Source organism: Chiloscyllium punctatum, chromosome 40 (assembly GCF_047496795.1).
Source record: "Chiloscyllium punctatum isolate Juve2018m chromosome 40, sChiPun1.3, whole genome shotgun sequence".
Lineage (NCBI taxonomy): Eukaryota > Metazoa > Chordata > Chondrichthyes > Orectolobiformes > Hemiscylliidae > Chiloscyllium > Chiloscyllium punctatum.
In genome coordinates, this window is record NC_092778.1 from 14,134,892 (window position 1) to 14,141,513 (window position 6,622).

Genomic DNA, 6,622 nt, shown 5'->3' on the forward strand with positions numbered 1-6,622 from the left:
CAATACACGCTGATGACGGAGTTCATTCAGCACTTTACTGGTACACATGACAAGCTCCACTGACGTGAGTTAGAAGGAACAGGGAGAATAGCAATAGTTTAGGAATTTAATAAAGCTATCTTTCCCACCTCTACAGTCAGGTTTCCATTTTATCAGGGAGTAACAACTTTTCTCGGCTTTTGAAGGTGCTGCTTTATATTTCAAAATGAAATGCAAAAGAAATAACAATGACTTGTCCTTGAAACATTGTGAATTAATCTTTAACTTGAAGACATCATTGAAGTAGTTAATTCTTTTTCTGTCCACAAGCCATCTTTCTAACTTGTTGTCTTGTGTTGTTCTCCAGTTTCCAGACTGACCGCCCTGCACTGAATGTGGCTATATTCCCACTTCTTCATGAAGGACTCGCTGACATCATCCGAGATGTTCCAATGATGCACTTGGATGAAATAACTCTGTTTAAAAGCCGTGTTGCAGAAGACCCTCTGCACCTCTGGTGGTGACATTCTTACCAAGAAGAGAGAGAGCGAGCTAATAGTGTGGCGATCCCCATGCGTGACTATTTCCTTCAAATTCCCCTGCTTGTTGATGACATTGTTGTTTAAAATAAAATACACTCGTTTACTGTCTTGTGGAAACCAGAAAAAGGTTGAAGCTTGAAAATTAGAGGTTTTTTGTTGGAAAACAAGGCAACAAAATTCCATTGAATCTGGGTTATCACCAATAATGGTGGATTTTACGTGTGGCAAGTTTTATGTTGTGCCTGCTGTAGTCTTCACAATAATTGGAAATCAGAACATGAGAAGCAAAGGACAAGTAACAACCTATCAACTCTCATCCCACTAATATCATAACTCTCCCAGAATAGCATTCATTGTGTTGCAAGCATTCCTAATGTTTGCCTCTACTTGCTGCTTGCTTCCATTTTAATGAGATTAAATCCTCTGGTTTGATTTTTTTTCTTGCTTCTGTTTTACAAACTGAGAGTAACCAAGTTTAGACTAGGTTTTCTTTTTGTTTGTTACCCTGTTGCAAGATTAACTGTTGCTTTACTTCACAATTCTTGATCATCCTTAGCCTTCCTTGAATTCTTTCAAGTTACAGTTGTGAGCAGTCTCATTCTTCTCTGGACTGTCTTTGGTGTTTGTATATGTTCTTTGTGATGTAGTGACTGGCATTAAATGCATCTCTTCAAGTGTGAGCTGACCGATTTTTTTTTGTGTAATCTCTTGGCTCTTGTTCTGTATCTTCTGGCTAACGATTTCACTAGTCTATTTTGTCTTACCATTAAAATTACGCTGTGGTATATTGCCACCATTCTCAATTCCATTTCTAGATCTCTGAATCTAATTCATTGTGTATATATGCATATTACTGAACATAAAATTTACAGAACAGAAACAAGCATTTGGCCCAGCCACTGTGTGCCAGGATTCGTGTTCAGTATGAGCTGCCTCCTCCCAACCTGATTAACTAACCCTAAGAGCATTCCCATTACTTCCTTTCACCATTATATGTCTAACTTCTACATAAATGCAGCTATGACTGTTATCTATCCTCCTTGTATATGGACAATCCTGTTATCTATGTTAAATGTATTTACTGTTTGAATAGCCAGAGGCAGGGGTGATTTAAATCTATTGTAAGATTTTTTACTGTTGGTTAATATTGCTGATTGGCATTCCTTGGCCTCTATCAATCCCATTATGTGGAAGCAGACGTCATATGCATTCCTTCTTTGTGTCTTCTGCCTCAAGCGTCCAGTCATAGCTGGAATTCTGCCTTTACTCAGATAAAGTGAGATTGCCTATCAGTGTGTTCTAAGTTTGAGCTGAGCAGAAGTATAGCATGCAGACAAATGATAAATTGCTTTCATGACTCCTGTGGCGTCTGAATTTGAAGACCCTTTTATCACCTAACTTGTTCTTGGGCTCCATCTCTTCTCCATGCTCCATTTGCTGCTCTCAGCCAGGACTTTGCCCATCCCACTGCACCTGGCTTCCTTTCCATACATTGGAGTAGACTGACTGGGGGGATCCTAAATCTGGCTGCAGTCCTCTATTGTTATGCAAAAAAAGTCAAATTTCTTCCAAGATTCAAAGTAGAAAATGATTTTGATCTTTTGCAGTACTGCCAAGTTCCTGTTGGTAGCACTGCTGAGCTAGCAAAGATCCATTTGTGACAGCAGCACCACCACCTTGATTATAAGTACTGAACTGGATAGGGATTTGAAAACATTTGTGTTCTATTTCCTATTTCTTTGATTAAATCCATCACTTCTGTGATGTATTGGATAAAATGTTTTACAACCAGGATCCTCAGTTAGGGAATGACAAGTCTGTATCAGTGCTAGCAGTTCAAGTGATTTTCTCCAATCAAATGTCTGTCTTACCTGTCCTTTTCTTCCTGTGCCACAATCTTGATGAGTTGGTGATCAGATTTTGGTGATGTCAAAGCACAATGGAACTGCCTTGCTGCAGCAGCTTTCTTCTGCCTTTGTAGCTGATGAGATGTTGAGGACTTTTACACCATGTTTTCTCTGGCATCTCCCACTGCCCTTGTTCCTACGTGCAGCTCTGCTGAGGAGTAAAGAGCTTCCCAACATTATCTCTGGGATCTCACTGTGCAAAAGCTGCTCCACCACATCAAAGTGGCAGTCCACGGAGATGATGACTTTTTGAGGTACGTACAATAAATAAAATCATGTTTCGGGTTCTACAAGCTTATGTTTGCCAAGTCCTGTGATGAGGGATGGATTAGATCTATAAGCAATCCTTGGTCAAGACTCTGCATGCATGTGACGTGTCAGCTTTATTAGATGCTCCTATTTGCCTTTGGGGAGCAGCATCTAGGATTTAATTGTCCTGTTTAGAGAGAGGTTATAAAAGATGCCTAAAAATAAGATGCCAAGCCTTCCCCTCCCTCCTCGCTTACAGCCTGTGCAGTCACTACCTTTATGGTCAAAGAAAGAAAACATCAGATCATGCTGATTGAAAAGGTAGAACACTTTTGAGCAATTACAAGAAAGAAAAATTGCAGTCATATCCTGTGATTATCATGACTCCAACTTGACATCATCACCTTTAGTGCAGTTTGCCTTCCTGGGGAAGGCAGGGAAACCTTCTACTGGAAAGGAAAGATTGACATTGACCCTCTATTCATAGAGTTAGTTTTGCCATTGGGATTTGAGTCTTGGATGCACTGCTAGAACTCCCCAGTTGTGTAAAGGAAGGACTTGACTCGATCTCTTTATAACCAGAATATCACTGTACCCATGTCCCAACCTTTAACTCCAATGAAGATATTAGGAAAATGCCTACCTTGAACTTGAAGACCTCATTGCCATCCCAAAAGAAGAGAAGGCCAGTCTTTTGGGTGACTCTAATGCCTGGGATGACCATGGGTACCAATATCTGGAGCAGATGTGACTATGTGACCTCCCTATCACTACTCCACAGTGCTTGTGCTATAAAGGAATTGTCAATAATCTCATGGCTAGCTTGAACAGTTAGCATTTGTTTATACCCTTTCATCATTTAAACAGACCTGGAGTTTTCACACATAGCATTCACTTGGGTAGGGCTTAGTCTTGCGTCTCCAAAGATTTGGGTAAGTAGATGAAGCAGCACCTCAAATTCCAAAACCTTTTTAATAATGATGGGACATAGTCTTAGTTTAAACAAAGTAACATCCTATATAATGGTTCTAGGACATCCTAAGTTATTCATGTCTTATAGGGTATGGTAGAATGGTACTTTATGCTATGTGAATAGAAGGACAGAGCTCAAGAATTTAAATCCCATCATAGTCATTTGTAAAATTGAATTTAATAAGCTTTTGTAGTCTTTTTAAAGTTAATGGTAAAATCTCAAATGGCTGACTTGCCCTTCCATCCCAACACAGTCTGGCCATCAGTTTCTGCAAAAGGTAACCCATTAAGTCAATGAGTTTTCCTTAGAAGATGAAACTTTAACTCTGTTTTTCTGTCTGTATCCAATTTGCTGAGTGTTTTCAAACATTTTCTGTTTTATTCCCACAATAATTGCTGCCTTGCTAGTGTTGCCCACATCCAAAGAACAACAAAGAATATGCTGATGGGTCTGCTTTTTTACTTTTAAATAATGAAACCACATGAGGCTGTAATCCACTGGAACCAACAGAGACCTCAATAAGTTATTAACTATATGAGCCAGTGATTCACATATGACCTCCCCTGTTCCATTCTGGAATTAGTGGAATCGGGTTGAACAGCACAATCAGCTTTAAGTGTCTTAATCCTAGGTAAGACCATCTGCAATTACGCCTACTAAACCAATTGTAGCTGCATCAGGTCTAGTGATCACCTTCAAAAGTGAAAGCCAAGACTAAGTATCTATTAAGTTCCCACTTGCCCTGATTGATCTCCGTGTGGTATTTAATGGTACTCTGACCACTAGCATGACTGGGGGAAAAAACTTTATTATTGCTACATGTACTATTTTCCTTCAGTATTGCAATTATTCTAGTCTAACTCAAGGTACTTTAACCCTGCTGGAAATAAATAGTAATATTGAGTTTATTAGCAACATAGATTTGCTGAATCAAGTGAAATGCAGTGGTCTATTATCACTGAGCAGAGATTCCATGTGGAGGTTCGTTGCTTAGTTAAATCCTCTTTGATGACCATGCTAGGCTGTTGTTTCTAATTTGGCTACTATATTTGGAAGCTAAGTTCGAAGCCTCTGTTTCAGTAAGTTCAATCCCAGGTGGCCATCTTTAACTGTTTACCAATAGATGATCTATGGCAGCATCAAAACTGTAAAGGTGTTTCAGCTGGAGTAGATTAACTGCTTGTGCATTAATACCATACATGGGCAAGCCTGAGTACTAAGTGTAGCAAGATGTGCACATCTCTGTCTTGCTGTGGCAGGCTTGAAAGCCATTACTTTGTTTTTCTTCTAAAGAAATCATAACCCAAATTATAGAGTGAAGCTACTTGAGAATGTACAGCGCCAGAAAAAGACAGTTTGGTCCGTCTGACAGGGCTCACTGTTGGGAAAAAAGACTGTGATTCATTGTACATTACCATCATTTAAGTTTCTCCCCCATTAAAATTGTCGATGCTGTCAGCCTCCCATCACTTCAAACCTTCACCAGCCTCTCTATGATCCTCCCTCTGCTGAACTACATTTCATGTCCCCCCAGTGCTGTTCCCAGGGCCGTGGGACCAGTTTCTTAAGGTTCAACTTAAGATGCTTCAATAAAATTCCTTCTCAGACTTCCCTATTGTTTATCAACTCAGCTTCTCCAGTCTCTCCTTTCGCCTCATGTTTTATTTTTCAATTTTTTTGGTATAAAAATCATGAAGGGTTTTAATGAAGTGTGGGGAAGCCATTTCCATTGGCACCAGTGTCAATAATAGGAGACATAGATTTAAGCTGCTTGGCACAGGAAACAGTGTGTGATGAGGAAATTTTTTTCAGCACTGGGTTATCATCAGTTAGAATTCGCTGTCCGAAAGGGCAGTACAAGCAGAACTGAATAAATACTTGAAATGCAAAAGAAAAACAGGGTATTAGGAAAAGAGGAAGGAAATGGGACCAATTGGATACCTTGATAAAGGAGGTCGCATAGATATGTTTCCTTCCGTGTTGCATAATTTTATGATTTTACTTTGACTTTCTGATGTGCTTCGTTGTACAAGAAACAGTACTCCACATGCAACTCTTGGTGGGGCGAACTGCCCTGGATCACATCCTATGCTTACTGTATTCACGTCATAAAACTCAAGATCCTATTTCCTTCATCTGTTGCTGCTGGATGGTCTGGTTCTTAAGGATCAGTCCATCAACATCCTCTTGATCATTATCACGTACAATTAGAAGATGTAGGATGGAATTTGGAATGTTTATTTGGAGCATTAACATTCGCACAGACCATGCTGGGCTAAATAACCTTTCACTGTGCTTGTAGATTTTATATAATCTTTACCTCCTTACCAATACCTCAAAAGCTTTCTTATTATCCCTTATCTTAATTCCTGTTTTATTTCCTGAAGTTTAACGTGTTTTACAGTAAATGCAACTGGCTGTCCTGACCTCTGCTGTCTAGCCTTGCACATCCTTCATGATGGGCTCCTACTTACACTCTTATTTTAAAAATGATGTATTGTGATTTAATATTGCAATCCTTGCTTTATCCACAACATAATATTTAACATCATGCTGTTTGTGCACTTTTTACTAATGCTTTTGTGCATATTATTTTTAAGATCCTTACTTCCATTCCTGTACAATCCCACCCCAGCTGATTGCCAACTTTCATTATTTTAATGTGCTTACTGGATGATTCAAAGCAATGTCATTGTTACTTCATTAATTGAATGTTCTGCCTGACCATATGAGTTTAAGTATGCTGGTATCCCAGACATTTTAGTCTCTTAGCTAGTATGTTGGTGCCTTTAGGTTTCAGCTGAAAGCCATCCCCTTTGTGCAATCTATCACAATCCCTGAGTGCATTTCAGTATCCCATTTAACAAAATCTCTGAATGGTTCCCTGTTTTAACATGTTTCTTGTTCTGATCTATGCTGCCACTGGAAGTAACCCAGCGATGACTGACCTCAAGGTCCTCTTCCTTAGTATT

General features: G+C 39.4%; 1 protein-coding gene across 1 annotated transcript in view; it reads left to right on the forward strand.

The window, feature by feature from the left end:
• Positions 1-1,195, forward strand: part of fbxl18 (F-box and leucine-rich repeat protein 18) — a 34,423-nt gene extending 33,228 nt beyond the window's left edge. The window contains exon 4 of the mRNA XM_072559328.1: positions 347-1,195. Coding sequence (XP_072415429.1) covers positions 347-503 — 157 coding nt within the window. The 3' untranslated portion in view covers positions 504-1,195. The remainder of the gene's footprint in view (positions 1-346) is intronic.
• The last annotated feature ends 5,427 nt before the right edge of the window (positions 1,196-6,622 follow it).